The 21,220-nt window shown below is 47.1% G+C and overlaps 1 protein-coding gene across 6 annotated transcripts in view; it reads right to left on the bottom strand.

The window, feature by feature from the left end:
- GRID1 (glutamate ionotropic receptor delta type subunit 1) overlaps positions 1–10,970 on the bottom strand; it is a 3,001,620-nt gene extending 2,990,650 nt beyond the window's left edge. For all 6 annotated transcript variants that reach the window (XR_011268624.1, XR_011268625.1, XM_069610763.1 and 3 more), the window contains exons 1-2: positions 10,620–10,970; positions 7,718–7,873 (exon numbers count right to left, since the gene is read on the bottom strand). Coding sequence is in view for 4 of the 6 variants with exons in the window: in XM_069610763.1 (XP_069466864.1) it covers positions 7,718–7,873; positions 10,620–10,698 (235 nt within the window). In the remaining 2 variants the exon portion in view is untranslated. The remainder of the gene's footprint in view (positions 1–7,717; positions 7,874–10,619) is intronic.
- Between the last annotated feature and the right edge of the window lie 10,250 nt (positions 10,971–21,220).

Genomic DNA, 21,220 nt, shown 5'->3' on the forward strand with positions numbered 1-21,220 from the left:
AAGTTGCACTAATAAAAACCCATGAATTCAATGAAAACACTTTGTTAAAGGGACGTTATGGTTACAAGTAAAACCGAAAAATCTAAGGAAATCGCCAGTTATGGTAAGCTAAGCAACCATAACTCACGCCACCACTGTGCACTGCTAAGACTAACACCCAGGACATGAAAGATGGCATCACAAATGTCATTGATGACATCACTGATGACATCACATATCTGGGACACTTGTTTTTCTTTACTGGCATGATAAGGATAGTTTTTTGTTTTTACTGACAATAAAAATGTCCAAAATTTAAAAGGTGCTATATATCTACACATTAACCTTTTTATATGTTCTTAAAGTACTTTCCTTAGAGTTTAATCTAAGCTTATAGTGCGCATAGATGGGGCTATCAGCATGCCTCAAACACACAATTAATATGTGTACATGATGATTAACTCTAACGTTATTTTCTTTTTTTGGTGCTGTTGCTTCTTTCTTCCTTACTTTAGTTTCCCTGTATGTGCCTCTAATTTGTATGCATTGTGCATTTGTATATGTATTGTTTTACTAACACAAGTGTTTGGTAAGTTTTCCATTGTTACCTATTTATTCCATGTTTAACATTACTCAAAACTCTCATAAGGTAGCATTTATTATTTTACTATTGGAAATTACCAGACTAAAAATATTGGACTCCTATGGTGCATGCTGAAACCATTGCCTATATGTATGATTAGGTTTCTCTACTAACAACAACACTAGAATATAATGATTTGTTTACATGAGAACATTCTTTAATACATTAAGTAGTTCATGATACTTCTCCCAATCAGCCCTGACATATTATTGCCAACATTATAATCTCAACCCTTTGTAGGGACTGTTTATTAAAATTAATTTAATATGTGATATCATGAGTGATTTCATCAATGACATTTGTGATGTCATCTTTCATGTCCTGTGTGTTAGTGTTAGCAGTGCACAGTGGTGGCACGAGTTATGGTTGCTTAGCTTACCATAACTGCCACATTTCTGAGGTTTTTCAGTTTTACTTGTAACCATAACGTTCCTTTAAAAATGATTTTTTAGTGAATTTCATAGGTTTCATAGGCATCTTAACCGTAACATCCCTTTAACACATTTTTGTCAATTTAATAGGTTTTTATAAGTGAAAATGTTTCATGGTGTTACATCACTGCATAATAACACAATAATTCCTCTTTTCATATATATATGAAAAAATATAAACCTCCTTTAAGAAACATATTTTGCGCACCACATACTTATGTCTGTCGTTATAAGCAGCACATGCTGTGGATGCAAATCATTGTTCAATTGCCTGCGGCATAACGCTGCACCATGACCCCAGCCAAACCAAAAAATATTCAGCTTGCGTTTACAGTCTTTAGTGGCAGACTAGATTACAACAAAGTTGCGCCATGAGCATTAGCAAGGACTTAAAAGCATGTTGTTGAAAATATGTCTTGTGTTTTATTTTTCCAAATTGTAAGAATCTAAGTAGAAAAACTAGTGATATGCATTTGGTGTCTGGGTAGTGGGCCTGGCCCTCGGCAAATGCACATGTGTACTCTGGTTTCTCTTATTGGGGAATGTGGGCATTCCCAAAGCCCATGGATTTGGAGTCTGGCCATTGCTGCAAGCCATGAGCACCAGCCATTGGTTACATTATTAGGGTATACTGGACATGAGCTAGGATGCAGGGTAGGTGCAGTGAATAATAGGGGTGGTTTGGTTTGGTTGGGGTCATAGTGCAGCGTTATGCTGCAGGCAATTCAACCATGTCTTGCATTCCCAGCATGCACTGCTCATAGTGACACACATCAGTATGCGTTGCAAAAAATATGTTTGTTAAAGGAGATTTATAGTTCCTTCATATATGTTAAAAGAGGAATTATTAATAACTAATATACAGTGATGGAACATCATGAAAAATGTTCACTCTTAAAAACCTATGAAATTCAGTGAACAAACTTTGTTAAAGGGAAGTTATGGTTAAGTTTCAGTAACAAAAACCTATCAAATTCAGAGAAAAAACCTTGTTAAAGGGGTGTTATGGTTACAAGTAAAATCGAAAAACCCAAGAAATGTTCCAGTAATGGTAAGCTATGCAACCATAACTCGTGGCCCTGCTATGCACTGCTAACACTTACACCCAGGACATCAAATGTTCCTTTTTATATTAATTGTTCTTTTACAATATTTACTAAGATGGTTGATGCTTATGCTTCATTGATAAGGCTCCTTCTGAATTTTTCAAATTGCCTACAAAGTTGGTTTTACCAACACTACTTATTCTTGAATAAAGTGTTAGTTAATGTCAAATATGTTGGAGTCCTATTGTCAACAAAATAGATCTTCAAAACTACTTGGAGGGCACATAAGTATCACCATCATATCTTTATGTTGACGAAATGTCACAAAAACACATGCAAATTTCATAAGATAACCAAAAATGCATGGTAACTATATACAGGAAATATTTATATTTAAGAACATATAAGTATAGATATATATATGAATAATGAAACCAAGCATGGGCATTACGGAGATCAGTATTTCACTATTGAAGCTGCTACAAATATTTAAGTGATCACAATGACGTTGTGTCAGAAAACGTGTCAATTCGTATGTGACTAGTGCATGACGTCCCTGGTCCTCAGTCCACAGTATAGTTCATCTTCATAGGGCACAGTCTATTGCAATGCGCTACCTCGGATATATAGCAAAGCGCATCATGTGGGACAATGTGCGCCATGCCGCGGAGCGCTTCCACCTCAGTAAGAAAATTGATCATTGTGTTTGAAAAAAATGTCCAGGGCACGCTAGAATATTACAACTTAAAATGGTTACAAAGTTGCAAGAAACCAGCTGCCTCCCAACTTTTGGTTATGTGGCTTTGCCGGTACTACTTTCAATGTGCGAACCACCATTCTGCATTGCATGCTAAGGAAGTGACACAAAAAATTATCCACACGCGTTTTCAATACAAGAGTCTTGTACTCTAAGTGCCAGGGGCATCGCTACGGAGGAGCTGGGTGGGCTATAGCCACGGTCTGTTGGTTGTAGCCTCTGATAGAAGCTCAGGGGCTACAAGCAAAAGGATAGCTAGCCCGAGTCGCGTCAGTCCCGCCATTAGCATAGCCCTGGATCTTTTCCATACCTAGCAACGCCCCTGCTAAGTGCTGTGATCAGTAAAGGTGCTTCCTCACACTGAGTGTTTACCATCATGTAAAGCTGGGGAACCAGCAAGTAAAGATTATTCAGAGAACCCCACTGCCCTAAGAAAGTAGAATGCACACAGCGTCACGCAACAAAAGCTTGTTTGAGGCACTACAGCACCATCCGCTCTTCACTGGGCTCAGAGACTTAATACAGCTGATAGAGCTCTAGAGGGGTCAGAGGACAAGCTGAATATTGAGTTCTGGGAATAGTGTCACACATCTTTCTCAAAGGAGTGATTTGTCGCCGGAAGAACTCTTTGGTCCAAGAAGTTGAATCTCTCCCGTTGGGAGATTGTTGTGAGCAAGGGAGTTCAGGACTAGGGTGCTAAACTAATTTCTTATTGGAACAAATTCTAAAACAAACCACCAGCATTTTAACAAAGGGACAATAAATAATTACGTGTCTGCCTATACTAGGGACCCAGATAGTACACGTTGCTTAATTACATAAAATTGGGCTCTTATACAACGCTTCATGCCAGAGCCCAGCCTCTAAGCACGGGACTGGGTATCCAACTTGTGCTGCCCAGTGTTATCTAGCTTTCAAGGCAAGCACGTTGCCTCTGAGCTATCCTCACGGGATGCAGCCAACCATTCATACAGCCTTTTAGATATGTGGACATCCAAAACACCAGCTGTGTGATGCAACCAACCCCTGCCTTATACTGCAGGGAGGAGCATTCATTAATAATAAAACAAAGAACCTACTCCTCAAGAGCTCTGTTTTTTTTTAAGTGTGCCTGCTTTCATCCAAGAGTATAAACTGTGTGCCATAATATAACATCTACTAGTAAGTTTAGAAACAGTAAAACCATAGCATTGATGTTGGCACCCTCTCTTCGATCATAAAACAATGTGTAGGCCCACTTTCTCCCTCGCTGGCATTGCTTCACACACAGTACAGGCCCAGCAGTTCTGCTTTGGCGTAAGGCCATTCTCCAGGATGCAGGCATGTGCTGTCTGTCCAACCAATCAGCAAACAAAGGCATCATACATTGGGGCTTCCATTGGAATGACAATCTCTTTCCAGGGCCAACAATGCGTAACAGATCTAGGTGCAATGCAGAATGTGAACACACATATTCCAGTGGGAGTTGAACACAAAAGAAGTGCCCCTTAAGCCCTGTAGGGCTTCCCTGACCTGGTCATTGTCTTACAAATGCACGCAAAGCGTTGATTAGCAATGCCCAGGTGTGAAAATAGCATTGCTCTATATCAGGGTTACCAGAACCCAACTGTGAGTTGTATGTATCAGAATTGCAAACCCCACTTGCCACTGGGATGAAAGCTTCTTGTATTCCTGTAAATCCTACAAAACTGCCCAAAGCAAAGCTGCTCGAGTCTACAGACCAATGGCAATGGGGGCTGCACCGGCCCAGGGAGCCCCAGGAAGAACTTGCACTGCACATCCATTAAATCTTCCGGTTCACACGCTCTCTGCCAAAGCCAGTGGGGAATACTTTTAAATGTACCAGTCAAATATCAAAAATATAACATTTCCATCGTTTCAGCCCATGTGAATAGATAAGCTATGTCCCAATGGTTGTTCACCGGTGCCTGGTATTGCCCAAGTATAGAAGGTCAGGATGGATGAATGGGTGGGCGGGTGGATTGATATATGGATGGATAGATGCATGTGGACAGGTGATAGATAGATAGATAGATAGATAGATAGATAGATAGATAGATAGATAGATAGATAGATAGATAGATAGATAGATAGATAGATAGATAGATAGATATGGACAGACGGCAGATAGATAGATGGATAGATAGCTAGCTACATGGATAGATAAAGATAGATAGATAGATAGATAGATAGATAGATAGATAGATAGATAGATAGATAGATAGATGGATAGATAGATTATACCAAAATAAAACAATTGAGGGGCTTTGGTGATGTAAATTGTGTTGGGCCGGCTCTCGGTGGATCCGAGGTCCGGCACCAGATATGGAGCCGGATCTTGGGATCCGGCCAGAGTCAGCCACCCAAGCCCATGAACCGCGCTGGAATACCTAAAAAACAAAAAAGAAAACAAAGGTGCCTGCGACGACAGCATTGCCTTTTACCGCCGGCTTTGGCACTGGTGTGTAACGCACAATGCTTGTTACATATACAACTGATGCCTTTCAGTTGTACATGTAGCGAGCATTGTGCATTACACACCAGTGCCAAAGCCGGCGGTAAAAGGCAATGCCGCCGTCGCAGGCGCTTTTTTTTCCTTTTTAAGTATTCCAGCATTGCTGGATGCTCACTACGAGCCCCGCACCCTCTAGACCACGCCCCCCCAATCTCCTCCCCCACCCCAGCCCTTGTGTTGTGGGATCCCCCACCACATTTTTTTCCATTTCCACCACGGGTTTAAGGTATTGATGAATGTGACATCAAACAACACGCTTGTGCAATGCACGCGTACGTAAAAGAGAGCAACGTGCCCTCTGATCGACCGATCTATCTTAAAGGCAGGCATGCTTGCTAAAGCACATGCACGAACGCGTGCCTCTTTCATGCACACCCAGCGGTCTCCATGGAGAGCTGCTGTGCACACCCCCTCTTTGTGTGAAGCTCTGGGGTTCTCGTTCTGTCTTCGACTGGGATTGCCCTACCCATGCAGCATTCTCAGCGTTAACCTTGAACCAGAGCCTGCCACCTGTTGGGCCAAAAAAAAAAAAACGCCGAGCCAGCAGCTCCCAGCCGGAGCCGTCCTCCCCCCTCCCCTGTCATAAAGCCAGAATCCTGGCCATTAAATGGCGCGCCTGATTCCATCCCCGACGGCTGCGGTGTCTAATGGAGCCCAGTCCCTAATCCTTTGCCCCCGCCCCCCTCCTCCGCTCCCATCCCCGCCACCGAAGCACAACGGAGCAGGCGGTCCTTGCCCTCGGCTCTGACCTCCTTGCCGGGGCCCTGAACTACTGTAAAGTGTGCACAGGGGCCAGCTCCCAACCCCCAGCCACCTCCGATGATGGCAATACAGAACAGCAGTCATCCTGCTCTGCGGGCCCGACTCCTCCCCCCAGACACACACTGAAATGTCAGAAGACGCATCAAGTGCCAAGCTCAGCCTTTTCATCGCGACTTCCTTTCCTTATAAAACAGCGCCAACCTTCGGCTGATGGGAAGTTTATGAAAAAGACGCGCTCTGCCAAATGGAGGGAAAGAAAAGCAGGCGAGACAAGAGCTGCTTTGTCAATCACCCTCGCCGCCCCGCGCCCCCCCCCCCCACCCCTCTACCATCACCCGTTGCCAACCAGAGGCACACACATCGCCATGCGCGGTCTGGGGTCTACTCACGCCTCCGAGGGGTGCAGCTTCTCGGAGTGTGAATATGCCAGGAACCACGGGGACTCTGTTTGACGGGCAGGCCTCGCAAATAAAAACAGAGAAGAGGCTGGTGTACATTCCCATTTGCATTATTGGCAGTCGTTGTGTATAGCGCCCGCGCGCGGACCGCACGTTGGCGCTATGCAAACACATCTAAAGCAAAACAGTCAACTTATAAATGCTCAAAGAAAGTCATCAGTGTCTGAAGTGGCAATCCCACACATTGGCTAAATAAATGCACTGCCAAGTAAACCCTTTATAAAGCAAGACACATATTGATAAATACATACATGATCAAACACAGGGATACACATACTAATAGAAGCGAAACTATCTCGGAAAACAAATCAATATGAAGACGTTTTTGTGAATGAAAATGTGCAGTGTCGCTGCAATTTTGACATATTGGTGGCTTCTAGGCGCTATTACATGATGAGTGCTTTTAGGACATAAACACGATTGCCACGCCGATCCTGCGCTTGCTCGAGAGGGTTTTTGTGCAATGATCTCAAACCATTTGCGAAGGAGAACCACATTGCGCCATGGGCCCAGAGTTGTAGCGATCGACGTGCATGGGGTGTTCCAGTAGCTAGACGGCCGACCTACTGCTCTGCAGGGAGCCCCTAGGAGTGGTGCACGTGAGTGGGTGCAATCTAGGAGCCAGGTCCTGGCAGAACAACACAGGTTGTCTTGTCGCAAGTCCCGGGGCCTTGGAAGTCCCTGTGTGCAGCGCGCGAGTGGCAGCCGCCCAAAGCCGGGTGCTGAAGGCCTTGGCTGTCCAGGGCCTGTTAGACTCGGGGAGCGGTGCCAGGTGTGTCGCTGCCCAGAGCTGGGCACTGCACACCCTTTGGGGATAGTGCTCACAGGCTGTGCTATTCGCGAACCGGGTCTCTGTTCAGGGCCAGGCTCTGAATGACGCTATAGGCAGAACGCTGTCCAGGGATCAGTGCTGAAAGCCCTGGGGTCGATGCACACTGATGGTTGAGGCCCTAAAAGCCAAACGGAGCGGCGCGCACAGGTGGTCGCTGTCCAGGACTCGGTGCTGAAAGTTAATAGGAACTCCGCGCGCTGGTGTTCGTCTGGGGCCTAAGCCGGCGGGACCAAAGAGCACAGGCGATCCCTCTCCAGGGCCTGGAGCTGAAAGGCTCTGCTTAGCGCCACTTACCTTCTTGCACCGCCTGGAAAGGGTTGTTGGCTTCAATGAGTTTGATGGAGTAGGTGATCTTCTCGCTCTGCAGTATGTCGTCATTTAGGCTCAGGTCGGACACGGCCAGCTGGAACACCTCGTCGTCCTTGGCCGCATTTTCTTCGAAAATGGCACCTGTTGAAGTTGAAGGGGAACAAAGTGCCATGATTCGGTGCTGCATGGAACAGGATACATATAAAGCACTTTAAGAATCTGAAAGCCCGTCAATGGCAGATGCTAGGTTTGCCCAGCTCAATGGCATCCATTGTTCTCCCTCTGAAGGGTGGAAGGTTGCGGGAACCACGACATGCTGACTTGCATGTTATGGGAAATCTGGGTAGCAACTGCATTAACCCCCAGAGCTATACTAGCAATACAGCGCTTCGTGAAACACCTCGCTCAAGCGTCTACGTTGCTGAAGATATGTGTTGGGGTGTAACATGTTCATACAATGCACACAATCACACCGATTCCTTTCCTCGCGTGAGTGCTGGTACTGCCTGATCTTGCAATAGGCTGGCATGTGCCCTACCCTGGACGGGCACGCGCACAATCCCCGTATTACACATAGGGCGGCCTGCTTCCTGTGGCGAGAAATGTACTGCTGGCGGCCAGTGCATGTTCCTTCTAGTGCAGTGTAACAGGTTTCACATATGGAAGTGTATTTCGGGGCCACACCTGCCCTGGAAACTTTCACGGCTCCTCATTTCGAAAAAATAAGCTTTAGGGGCCGAATTTCAGGAGCATTGGGACTTTCTAACAAGACTGTCACACTGGGCCCTGCTGTGTGACGTATTGTCCTCCCCGATTCATCTGTGGGTAGACTGTTCTTTCAGACATGTGTATCACTAGATATGGGTGAGTTGGAGGCAGTTCCCAGACGTGACACGGAAGAAACAAGTGGGCCTGATTTAGGAAGCGTTTTCCAATTGGATTGCCCCATTGAAAAAACGCGTTTGTAAATCAGGCCAAGAGGGCACGATTCCAAGCGCGTTTTCAATGGGATTCTCTCATTAAAAAACTCTCTGTGAATCAGGCTCTGGCTGTATTCTTCAATGATAGCTCCGGGGCGCCGAGTGCAGTCCTGTTTGCTTCGAGCTTGCCGGGGCGCTTCTCCTAGAGGGGCGTTAGATTGGCAGGGGCGGTCTTGTGAAGCAATGCCGCGAGTTGGTTGTGTGCGCACAGAGTTTCCCCCACAGGCCCCCGTCCGTGCCCCCCCCCCAGGCTCTCCCGTTCCCATGGCAAAGGCGGAAACCACTTCTTGAAGGGATCCCTCGGCCAGGACCCTCCCCAGTTCCGTCCAAGAGCAGATCACCCGCGTCATGTCACTGGGCTGGTGGGAGAGGAGGGCAGCACCCACCGCCATCACTCTGCCAATCACTCCCAGGGCAGGGCCCTTGGCGGTCGGGTCACTCCGGCCAGGAACCAGGAATCTGCCCCTGGGCTGCGCTAAGCAGGGGACTGCACTCACTGCCTGAAATGGCCTCGGTCACACTAATGGTCCCCTCTAGGTCTCCACGTACCCCGTGTCTATGAATGCCTCCCGAGTGTGATGCCAGGCTCGGCGCTGCTTGGTGTCACCACCCTCAGACCTTCGCCCATAAAGCCACCTGGCTGGCAATACATGTTTGACTGCACCATAATCATCCCTGGTACGTGACTGCCACCCGTCTCCAAAATATGAAACAACGTGGGTGGGGGGGCGACACTGAAAGAAAACTACGCTCCTTCTACTCCCACGTGTGCAGTATCTACTGGGGGGGGGCTACACCATGTCCCCAGAATTAGCTACAGCTGCAGGAAAACCCCCCATGACCCCCCAGTGATCCGCTGCACCTTCTGAACTGAGAACCCTGCTCCCCGAAATTAGCAACAGAGAGGATCCGGCTCAGCGCCCCCTCAACCCCACTCCCCACAATTCACCTACAGGGAGAGCCCTGCATTTTCTGAAGGGAGCCCTCTGACCTCGGCACCCGGCTAGCAGCTGCAGAGAGCACCCTGTTCAGGGCCACCCCTCCCCCACATCACCTGCAGGGAGCTATCATCCCCCCCACCCCCGCCCCCTCCATCATTTGCAAGGTGATCTCTGCCCCTGCCCTCTCCAGCGCCGCCTGACGACAGAGCTCTGCCCCCAGTGCCCGCCGCAGAGATGTCTGCTCCCTAACATCATGTCTGTGGATATATTTCACCCCTCCCCCAGTCTATGATACCCCTGCCAGCTGGACTTTCGGGTGCATCCCTGCACCACAAAATGTGCTACAGAGAGTGCTCTGCTCCCCAGCTTCAGCTTCGGGGAGTTCCCTCCACTCTGCTCCCCGGCATCAACCTACTCCCCAGCTTAAGCCTCTCTGGGGGGTGCCTGCTCCCCAGAATCCACGTGCAACCCAGAGAAGAGCCCAGCATCAGGCTGGCCCTCTGGGCGGACGCAGGCTGCTACCCCAGATCTCTTCCCATCTAACTTGCCCCAGAACATCAGGGGCCGGCGTGTGTTCGCCAACTTGCTGTGCTCCCAGGATGTCCAAAGGCGCACGTTCTGCTGCCCCTCGCTCTGAGCTGGAGCCTGGCTCGCACGTAACAGTTGCTGTCACCCACAGCAGCAAAGCATCAGTAACTTACAGCATCCGATCTGAGTTGGCATGCAGGGAAGTGCCTTTTCTGGTGCTGGTGGTTGGGAAGGGGGTTGCGCCCTTGCCTCATTCACACCCTAACTTTGGCATTCCGCCTCCCACGCCTAGGCTTCCTTGCTCCCCCGCTCCGGCTCCCCTTCCCCTGTATTCCCTGCGGTTTGGCAGTGGAGGAGGCCCCCCGCCTCCCCGGCCCGGGCTCCCTTTCCTCCCGCCGTACAGCGTGTGCGGGATCCGCGCGGGGCTTGGGTGCTTACCGATGTGAATGATGGAGTCCGCCCGCACCGCCGCGCACCGAAACATCCAGGGAAGGAGGCAGAGCATCAACACTTCCATGTCCAGCCCTGCAGACAGCACATCAGCTCGGATTTCTCGGCGGTCTGTGGGGTGGGAATAAAAAAAAAAAAACGAACCACGGCGGGGGTTTCTTCCCCTTAAAAAGGCAGGTGAAAACCCAAGAAAATAGCCAGGCCAATAAAAAAGGGCGAGATCCTCCTTAGCGCGTGCGAACGTATAAATCTATATCCCTGGCATTGCTTCCCTTAGACCGAGAAGGCACAGACTTCCAGCGCCCTCCAACACTATGTGTGTCTGAGACCCAACAAACAGCAAACTGCGGAGGCCCCCTCCCCCCGCCCCCTCCCCCGGACCACGTGATTGCGGAGCCTCTCCACTCAATATAGTCCTGGTGGAGGCAGAGGGAGGTGGAGAGATGCGCGCAGAGGGGGACGGGGAGCCCAGGCGGAGAGGACCCGATCCGCTCGCCGAGCCGGGGCTGCGGGAGCCGGCGCCGGCCGGACGCAGGGTGATGATGCCAGCGCCCTCTCCTCGCGCCCTTCCTACTTCAGCCGCTGCCCTTCCGTCTTCCCCTCATATCTTCCTGTCCATCTCTCCCTTCTTCCCTCATTCATCAGGGAAAGCATCCATCCTATCGTTTTCTTTTTGTATCTCCCTTTATTCTCCTTGTCGTGCACCCCGTCCTCCCAGCTCCGTTTCAGCCACTTCCCGTGTCCCTCCTTTGTCTGCCCTTCCCCCTTTTCTCTTCTCTCTTCCCTTTTCTTTCCCCATCTCTGTCTCTCTTCCTCCTTCGTGTTCTCTTCCATGTTACCCTCTTTAATTTGCCTCCATTCTTCCATGTGCCCCTATCTTTTTTCTGTATCTCTTTGCCCTCTGTTCAGCCTCCTCTCTTTCGCCTTTCCTTTGCTCTCCTCTCTCATTTCCTCTCCCGTCTCTTCCTCCTCTCATTTCTGTTCTTTTATATAAATGCATCTACATTCATCCACCCCCTGCCGCCCCTTTCTCTGATCTCTTTATTACCCGTCTTCCTGGCCGCGCTTTTGTCATCTGTCCTTCCCCTTCCGCTATATGAGACGATGCAAATGAAGGCCATTGCTTATATCGGGATGCGTGGCCTCTCTCCCTCCCTCTCACACACACTTTCTAACCGTATCTTTCGTCATTCACTCTTTTCTATTCTCTGCTTTTTTTGTATCTCATCTAGTCCCCCCTCAACCCTCCTTTTTCTATTCTCTGGCTCCCCGTCTCCTTCTATATCCCCATTCTCTTGCTCCCTCTCTCGTTTAATCTTTCATCTTTTGCGCTGTTCTTGTCTTCCCTGCTTTTTTCTGTCTCTCCTCTATTCCCCACAACGCTCCCCTTCTCTCTCTCTCTCTCTCTCTCTCTCTCTCTCGTTCTGTCCCCCTACCTATGCCTCTTACTCTCCCTCTGTCTCTCACCTTCTTCTCTCCTCCATCTCTCCTTCTGTCTCCCTCCCAGACCCTGCCTCGATTTTTGGATCTCACAGGCACTTTCCCACCGCACTCACTTAACACGGGCACTTCCCCAACACAGGCACTTTCCCACCGCACACACTTAACACAGAGGACTTTTACCGCACTCACACCATAGACTCAAAGCTGGCACTTCGCGCATTTTCAGACAGAAATGCACACGTGTGGGGTTGGGTAGGATTCCGAGACGCTCCCTCTCCCCATCACTCCTTTTTTGACCCATAACGCCACCCCCACCACCCCCTCAACCCCTTTAGTCCACCCTTCTCCGCGCCCTCTTTTACAGGAGTGGGTTTGCTCTGGAGAATGTGGCCCTGGAGCAGGAAGCGTTTTGGGTTCCCGGGGGACACCGGGGCCCATGTAGTTTGGGGGCTCGTGGAAATGGCTGCAGTGGGTCCGAGGGTGAAGAGCACGGGGTGCACTGAGGACCCGTGCATCCAAACCAAAGGGGGCCTGAGAGCGGGATGGTCATACGGGGTGAGATGGGCACGGAGTCAATGAGGCTGACTCCTGCACTATACCGCATAGTCCACACTCATGCGCTCAGCTGCACACTGGAGACCCACGTCACGCTAGTGTCTGCTGAGGGCACCTACTAGCTGTTCCATGGGCATTGGAGGAGCCTGAGGAGAGCGGCCCACCCCTGTGTCTGCGGGGGTGGGCAACAGCCATTCTTGGGACGCAGGAACATTCTCAGTGGGACACTACCTTTATGTCTGCTATTAGGACCCCACACACACCACCCCTGCTTTCTTTATAAAACCCCTGAATCGCCACTTGTGTCTGCTTAGGGATTGTCCCAGAGAGATGCACCTCCCGTGTCTGCTGATGGGACCCTCCTGCTGTTCCATAGGCACTGGAGGAGCTCCAGAAGAGGCGTCACCATTGTGTCAGCTAAAAGGACCCTACAAAGGGCTATTTTTTTAAACGTTGAGCTCTCCTACTCCGCAAATAACTCTCACTCCCCTGCCAGCTGAGGCGACCCTACTGCTGTTCCATAGGCACTGGAGGATCTCCAGAAGCGGCCTCACCATTGTGTCAGCTAAGAGTACCCCGCACCGGGCTATTTGATAGAGCCTTGCGCTCTCCTACACCTGAGGGAATCATCGCTCGTTTTGTCTCCTGAGGGGGGCCCTCCTACTGTTCCATAGGCACTGGAGGATCTCCAGAAGAGGCTTCACCCTTGCATCTGCTAATAGGACCATACACTGTGCTATTTCATAGAGCCTTGGGCTCTCCTACTCCAGAGGGACCATCACAGTCATTCTCTCCTGGGGGGACCCTCCTGCTGTTCCATAGGCACTGGAGGATCTCCAGAAGAGGCTTCACCCTTGCATCTGCTAATAGGACCACACACAGTGCTATTTCATAGAGCCTTGGGCTCTCCTACTCCAGAGGGACCATCACAGTCATTCTCTCCTGGGTGGGACCCTCCTGCTGTTCGATAGGCACTGGAGGATCTCCAGAAGAGGTGTCACCCTTGCGTCTGCTAATAGGACCATACACTGTGATATTTTTTAGAACCTTGGGCTCTCCTACTCCTGAAGGAGCCGTCACTCTCAGTGTCTGCTGAGGAGACTCTCCTGCTGTTCCATAGGCACTGGAGGATCTCCAGAAGAGGTGTCACCCTTGCGTCTGCTAATAGGACCATACACTGTGCTATTTTTTAGAACCTTGGGCTCTCCTACTCCTGAAGGAACCATCACTCTCATTGTCTTCTGAGGGGACCCTCCTGCTGTTCTATAGGCACTAGAGGATCTCCAGAAGAGTTGTCACCATTATCTCTGCTAAAAGGATCCCATCCAGTGATATTTTATAGAGACTAGGGCTCTCCTACTCCTCAAAGAACCATCACTCCATGTACCTGCGGAGGGGGCCATACAGCTGTTCCATTGCTACCGGAGGATTTCCAGAAGAGGTGTCGCCCATACCTCTGCAAAGAGGACCCCACACCATGCTATAGAGCCGTGAGCTCTCCTGCTCCCCAAAGAACCATCACTCCCCTGCCTGCAGAGGCGACTCTACTGCAATTCCATAGGCACTGGGGGATCTCCAGAAGAGGTGTCACCGGCGTGTCAGCTAAGAGGACAACACACAGTGCTATTTCATAGAGCCTTGGGCTCTCCTACTCCCAAGGGAACCATCGCCCCCTGTGTCTCCTGAAGGGACCCTCCTGCTGTTCCATAGGCACTGGACGATCTCCAGAAGAGGTGTCACCACTGTGTCAGCTAAGAGGACAACACACAGTGCTATTTCATAGAGCCTTGGGCTCTCCTACTCCCGAGGGAACCATCACCCCCTTTGTCTGCTGAGGGGGGCCTCCTGCTGTTCCATGGGCACTGGATGATATCTAGAAGAATTGTTTCCATTATGTCTGCTAAAAGTACCCTGCAGAGTGCTATTGTATAGAGCCTTGGGCTCTCCTACTCTTCTAAAAAACATCAATCCCTGTGCCTGGGTAGGGGACCCTACGGCTGTTCCTTTGTTGCTGGAGGATATCCAGAAGCGGTCGCATCCGTGCGTGTGCTAAGAGGACTTCACACAATGTATTTGATAGAGCTGTGGGTTCTTCTGCTCTTCAGAGAACCATTGCTCCCTGTGCCTACAGAGGGCACCATAGGACTGTTCCATTGATGCTGGAGCATATCCAGAAGAGGTCACACCCATACGTATGCTAAGAGGACTCTATGCAATAATATTTTATAGAGTTGTGGGCTCTTCTGCTCTTCAGAAAACCATCACTCTGTTTCCCTGCTGAGGGAACCCTCCAGCTGCTCCTCTGATACTGGATCTGGGATCTGCAACCTGTGGCTCTCCAGATGTTTTGCAATACGAATCCCTGATCCCTCACTATTAAGTATTATGGCTAGTGGTGATGGAGTTGTCGTCCAAAACATCTGGCGAGCAAAAGGCTGCAGACTCTTACACTGGACAATCCCCAGTAAGTGGGCACCTTTGTGAGGATGAACAAAAGGATTTTGTTTACCTAGTTTGAGGAAGGCCATGATAACGGGATCTATAAAATATGCTTATATATATCAGGAGTCTTCAACCTTAGGTTTTGGACTACAACGCCCATGATCCCTCACTATTGACTATACTCCCTAGGGGTGATGGGAATCGAAAATATCTGGAGAGCAAAAGGTTGCAGAGCCCTGACATATATAGAGAACCATGTTCTGATTGGGACAAAAAATAAGCCGGCCCACCAAAAAGTTGCTCCCATTTGCAACTCGTGGATGCATTCTTAAAACGTGTGTCAAATTCTGCTTTTTTCTTTAAAGACGATCGGCCAAGAAATCTTGGTCAAACCTATCAAATGCAGAGACTTCCATTTCATCGAACTGGCCCTCTGGCGTAAATTGCCCTGCTCACCTGGACCTTGAGTTCGAGCCTGTATATAGCGCTGCCAATGACGTACAATTTCAATGAGCTATACTATTTATTTATTTATTTTTGCATTTGTACAGCGCTCTAAACCCATGGGCCTCAAGGTGCTGGTTGCAGGATTGGTTGCAAGAAAGCATATGTGTCATCATACATGCAGTAATACAAGAAGGAACGCAATCAGATAGGGTCAGGTGTAAGCCACTGCTGGGGGATACTCCTTAGCAAAGGGCCAGACCTTTAGCTGTTTGTCGAAGGACCAGTAAGATTGTTCACTAACCCATTATTACTCAACTCAATTGTGCTCAGTTTGACAGCCCGGGAAGGGTGAAAGTCTCCTGCCCTGTGTCAGTTGATGCATGCCTGTACATGTATGTACAACTGCGCGTATGCTTATTTATGTTTCTGGGTGTGTGTGTCTGTATCTTTGAGTGTGTGAGTTTATATGTACATGTGCGCATATCTGTGTAATTGAGTTCATCTGCCTATAAATATGTGTGTGTGTCTGTGTGCATCTAGGATTGTGTGTGCATGTGTACGTGTAGTCTGCCTAAAACCCAAAAAGGGATGGGTGGAAGGTTTTGAATGAACCTGAACCACTGGCATTGCTCTGGGTAACCTTCCACACCACCGTTTTTTTAACCCGTTTGCGCCATTGCAACGTGGGTCCAACTATATGCAAATCAGTCAGGTACTGCCACCAATGGGAGCAGCCCTGCCTGTTCTGCTAGGCCATGTCCCCTCTGCACAGAAACACAAGCAACCCCAGAAATGTTTCGGCCTTGTTGGGCCTCCTCAGTGCCTGAATGATTTGTATATGGCTGGACCCCTTTTGCAATGGCAGAGACGTGCTAAAAAACGGCATGGAGCAATGCCCAGAGCAGTGCCAGTGGTTCAGATTCATTCGAAACCTTCCACAAATCACTTGTTTGTGTCTGCCTGTATGCATACCTGTGTTTGTGCATGTGTGTGTAAGCACGTGTCAACTTTAATGTTGAGAATGCATTGTGTAAATATGCAAAGAAGATAACACATTGAAGTTTGTAGAAAGCATTGTCCAGTGTACCCACCACCCTTGAACACCTCATGCGCTGACAACTAACAAACCACACACAGGTTCACGCAAAGCACACAAAGGTTCACGCAAAGCACGCACAGGTTCACGCATCATGCCCCGCATTAGAGGGCGAACCCACCCCCCTGAAACATGTGCGCCAGTGAGCGTGTACCAGCACCCCAAGGTGGGGACGAAGCCGGATAAGCCCTGGATCCCTGGAAGCAAAAGGGGGCGAAAAAACCCGCACTCGGCGACCAGAAAATGCAATTAAGCGCAAAGCTGCCAGCGGAATGAGTCAAGAGCAGGTACTCGGCCAGATCATTAACTCTCCCCGGCGAAGAGCCCCCCGCCCCCGGCATCGACCCCCGGGGGAGCTATGGATCCGGTGTTCTAATAAAGTGCGGATCGCGCGGATGCTGGAGGTCCGTGACCCCGAAGTGGAGGTCGGAGACGTGGCCCCCTTTGCAGGACTCCGTGCCGGGTCCTTGGCTGCCTGCTGCACTCAAAGAATAATTCTCCGAATAACACGATGTTTTATATACACAATGTTAAAAACCCGGAATGCCCAAGCAGAGCAATAACAGATGTTGCAATTACTCGACTCAGCGCCACTAATTAGTGTCATTTAGCAGTTACGAGTTGTGCTTCATTTTCTACAAATACACGTTTCCGCTGTGCATGTTTTCCTTGCCTTTATGATGAATGAATGAGAACACATAGAGGTTGTTTAGCCCTCTTCGAGGGAGGAGCTGTATTACAGAAACATTGCATCAGTGCACGTGCAATTTGCATTAGGCCAATCATTACTCTAGTGTCAAAAATATATGAGTGCTATAATTTTTCGTGCCCAGCCAAATTTTGCACTTCGGCTAGGACAAGTGCAAACATCTCCATAGTGCAAAAAAGCAATAACGTATGCTGTTTAATTGGGGCATCTTTCCCAATAGTGCCATAGTGCTAATTGCATTTGCACTGGTGCAAAGTTTTTTTATTTTTTTTTTAATATAGTTGAAATAAATCAACTTTTTTCAATTGTTACATTTATATCAATCCATTATTATAACATTATTATAACAATAAGATAAACAACGTTTTACATATAAGGAATAAGCACAATACAATTTACAATGTCAATTACAAGAGCATAATATCACCATTAAAATAAACCTATTTGAAGAGGTAAAAATACAAGGAGCTTTAAAAGGGAAAGCCTTAAAAGAAACATCTTCAAGAAACATGAAACCATTTACCGATGGAGCCACAAGAGAGTCGATTGTCATTCATTCCATTTCCAGGGCTGCAAGAAAATTAATAGTTGATAATCTAATGCTCATACATTCAGTAGCTGCCAGTGCTATCCATCGATGTTCAGGATCAATTTGTGCAAAATACGCAAGATGTTTAGCAAAGTGAATTCTCCTCAAAATTGTGAGTTCTGGGCACTCAATAATTACATGTTGCAATGTTTCAACAACTGTTTAGTCTCTACAAAAATGACACCATTTAGCATTCGAGTCAATCTGTTTTCTTCTAGCTTTAACCTCTCGAGTGGGCCAGATATTAAATCGTAAACCCAATATTGCATTTCTTGTTGCAGCAGATGGTGCTAGGTTTAAATACAACGCTGTTTCTCTTTAGCGTTTGGGACCAAATACTGAAGTGTCAAAATCTTTGTATTGTAAACAACTGGCCCTCATATCAATCCAATCCATTAAATCGAGTTTTTTTTTAGCCCGCTCAGGATTAAATATGAGGGTCTCAAGCAAAATGTCAGCATTCAGCATAATAACAAGAATATTTCTAGACCATTGTTTCGGAAACAATTCGGAGGATTTGAGTAGATAGCTGGAAACTGTAGCTAATGTAGTGTTCTTACATGAAGACAACAGGCATTTACGAAACAATGCACATAAACGCCAATTATACATTGCAGTTAACGAAATTAAACCGAGTTCATAGCGAATGAGTGCTCCAGGGGTGCATTGTGGAAGGTGTAGAGTAGCACGCCAAAATCTGGCTTCCAATGACTTAAAAAAAGTCAGTGGGAATGTACTATATGTCTCCAGACCATATAATATTGTGGTGACTACATTCTGACTCCAGTATATAATGGCGGGCTTTATAGAAAATTTGCCATACTTGGAGACAATTAGTCTTGTTTGGTATATGGCAGTGGATAGCTTTTGTTCTATTTTACGCAGTTGCGAGAGATGGGAGGGACAACCATCAAAAATAAGACCTAAATAAATATAATTAGGTACTACATGTAAAACAGTATTTTCTATTTGCCACACCAGTCTGTGTCTCCTCAAGCCCTTAGGTACATATGTGACAATTTGGGTTTTATTACTATTTACAACCAATTCATTATCTCGAAAATAAGAACACAGTGAGGTGAGTAGATTCCTCAATCCGCTTGGAGTTTTCGAGGGCATTAATTTTCACACCATTCAATTTTGGAGCATCTGCCACCACCTTAGTAAAAATCCATTGAACATCATTAATAAAATAGTTAAAAAGTGCTGACGCTAAAATGTATCCCTGTTTCAATCCTCTATTCGTTACAACAGCATTTGAAAGCAACCCCTCCACATTTAGTCTTATAAAAACCTTTGTTTGAGAGTGAAGTGAAAAAATAATGTCAGTTAGGGTTGAGGGACAATTCGCTTGGATCAATTTATCCATGAGTTTTGTTCTTGATACAGAGTCAAATGCGGAATGTAAATCTACAAATACAAAGTAGACTGTCTGTCTCTTGATAGGAGCTTGGTGCCTGATAGCGTTTAAAGTGATCAGGTTCACAGCGGTCCCCAAACCTACAACAAACCCAGTTTGTGCTGGATGACGCTGCCCCACTTTCACCGTCCAGTCATTGAATTCTCTTAAAACCATCCTAGAAAAATGTTTTCCCGGCGCATCCAACAACGCTATCGGCCGATAGCTTTTGGGGTCCTTACGGTCCCCCTTTTTGTATATTGGTACTATTAAGGAAGAGCGCCATGAATTAGGAATGATTTTTGTTTGCATGATATGATGAAAGGTATTATTTAGAATACTCGCCCACTCAGTTGGGTTTTGTTTAAACATATAATTTGAGAGGCCATCAGGGCCTGCTGCCCTTGACGAGGGTGATTTCTTAATAAAGTCCTCGACTATTGATACTGAGCACTTCAAACGCCAACAGCTGATCAAGCTAGTTTTGTAGTTGTAGTTATTCATCTTGTCATCAGCATACAATTTAGTGAAATGGTTAACCCATTGAACTTCTGTTACCCCATTCAGTTGAGAGTTCACTTGTGAGGTAGCATTACATTTGTTTAATAACTCCCATACCTGAGCAGAGTTCTTATTGTAGCATGCTGTTAAAAATTTTTCGCTATCAATTTGAAATAAGGTCCCTTTTCTCGAGCGTCCCCAGTTACGATAACGACAATTGGCTTTTTTGATGGCTTTGGTCTGGTCAATCATAGGTAGTTTACATAGACACCTAATCTCTTTCCTATATGCTTTTTTCCGCTCATGAAGGGCCGGGTCAAAACCATGAACATGATTTCTAGAGGTCTTATTATGCACTGGACAAACATTTTTAAAGGTGTTTAAAATATCAACAAAGGATTCCTTACTATTCAACCTATGACTGTTCGAGATAGCACAATTCAAAGCTGAAAGCTTATCGACCGACCATCTAAAGCGATTCTTACCATTATTGATAGTAAGCACTTGCTTAGACCATTGCTTTAAAGCAAAACTGCTATGGTTTCTAATGGTCCTGAATAAAGACAGCAGGTGATGATCGCTTTGTGTCTGCTTGACAATAACAAAGTTACTGGTATTCATAAAAACACTATTACTCATAAAAATATAATCAATAGTGGATTTAATCAATAGTGGATTTAGAGTTTCCTCTCTCCCAGGTATTCATCGGGGGATATCACCAAAAATAGCACCATTAGCCATCATTAAGTTAAGGTCTTTCATAAACAGGTTCCATCTCAAACTGTCAGAGCTTACACCCTTTTTGTTTGTCTCAAAACATGAGAGATTCAAATCACCTTTTACTAAAATAGCAGAAATGTCTTTGTCAGTAGCAATTGTTTCAAACAGAGTTGACAAAGCACCATAAAATGTGTCCTCAAGAATACCAACTGGATTTCAATAAAGGTTGATCAGTGCATATGTTTGTAGGCCAGCGGCGATCTTAACTAATTGCATGAACTTATTAGGTGATTTCCACACAGATATTCTATGCCCCCTACTGGATTTCAGTGCCACTAGCAAGCTAGAAGTTGGCCTGCATTTACTAGAGGATTCTGCTGGCAGTAAAACAAGGTCATGGTCATCCCATACGGGAGAATGCAACATCCAGGTTTCTTGTAAGGCTACAATATCATAATTATTCAAATGATCATTTTGGGCCCATTGAAGATGAGAGGACCCTCGCGTATTCCATCTGGCCAGCGAAATTTCAATGTTTTTTATCTCCTGTTCGTTGTTATGAATGAATATTTGACGTAGAGGATGATGTTAAATTTTGAGCATTTCCTTTGACACAAAAATGACATGTACAGGCTGATTCAACTGTCAGGCCAGTTGTTACCCCTATATTATCAGACTCCTGAAGATT

Source organism: Ambystoma mexicanum, chromosome 8 (genome assembly GCF_040938575.1).
Source record: "Ambystoma mexicanum isolate Mex_15411 chromosome 8, UKY_AmexF1_1, whole genome shotgun sequence".
NCBI classification, from domain to species: domain Eukaryota; kingdom Metazoa; phylum Chordata; class Amphibia; order Caudata; family Ambystomatidae; genus Ambystoma; species Ambystoma mexicanum.